The sequence below is a fragment of the Cystoisospora suis genome (assembly GCF_002600585.1).
Source record: "Cystoisospora suis strain Wien I chromosome Unknown contig_4673, whole genome shotgun sequence".
In the NCBI taxonomy this organism is placed as follows: domain Eukaryota; phylum Apicomplexa; class Conoidasida; order Eucoccidiorida; family Sarcocystidae; genus Cystoisospora; species Cystoisospora suis.
In genome coordinates, this window is record NW_027157465.1 from 1 (window position 1) to 306 (window position 306).

Consider the following 306-nt stretch of genomic DNA (forward strand, 5'->3'; position numbering starts at 1 on the left):
TCGTAGCCTTCGTTAACAAGCCCCCAATCTTCTTCTTCTCCTTGGGGGGGGACGGGGTGCGCAGATCGCACCTGGCCCTGGCACTAGGAGAGGAGAGGCTGGAGGGTGCGAAAAGAACCAGGATGCCTACGATGAGCCACGAGCGCCAGGCGGCTCTCGAGTTTGCATCCAGAGGGGCTAGGGTCGGCCGCTGGCACAGCAGATTCGTCGTGCTTGCCGTGTAGGCTGGTCAGGGTGGCGTGTTTGAGTTACCCTCCCTTTACCTGTTGTGTGGGCGGATAGAAAACACGCATCAGCGGCAGCGAC

General features: G+C 60.8%; 1 protein-coding gene across 1 annotated transcript; it reads left to right on the forward strand.

The window, feature by feature from the left end:
- Window positions 1-54: 54 nt before the first annotated feature.
- CSUI_008363 (uncharacterized protein) lies at window positions 55-306 on the forward strand (the record flags this gene model as incomplete). Its single annotated transcript, XM_068068497.1, has 1 exon — window positions 55-306. A coding segment is annotated over one exon (168 nt), but the record flags the coding sequence as incomplete, so codon positions are not given.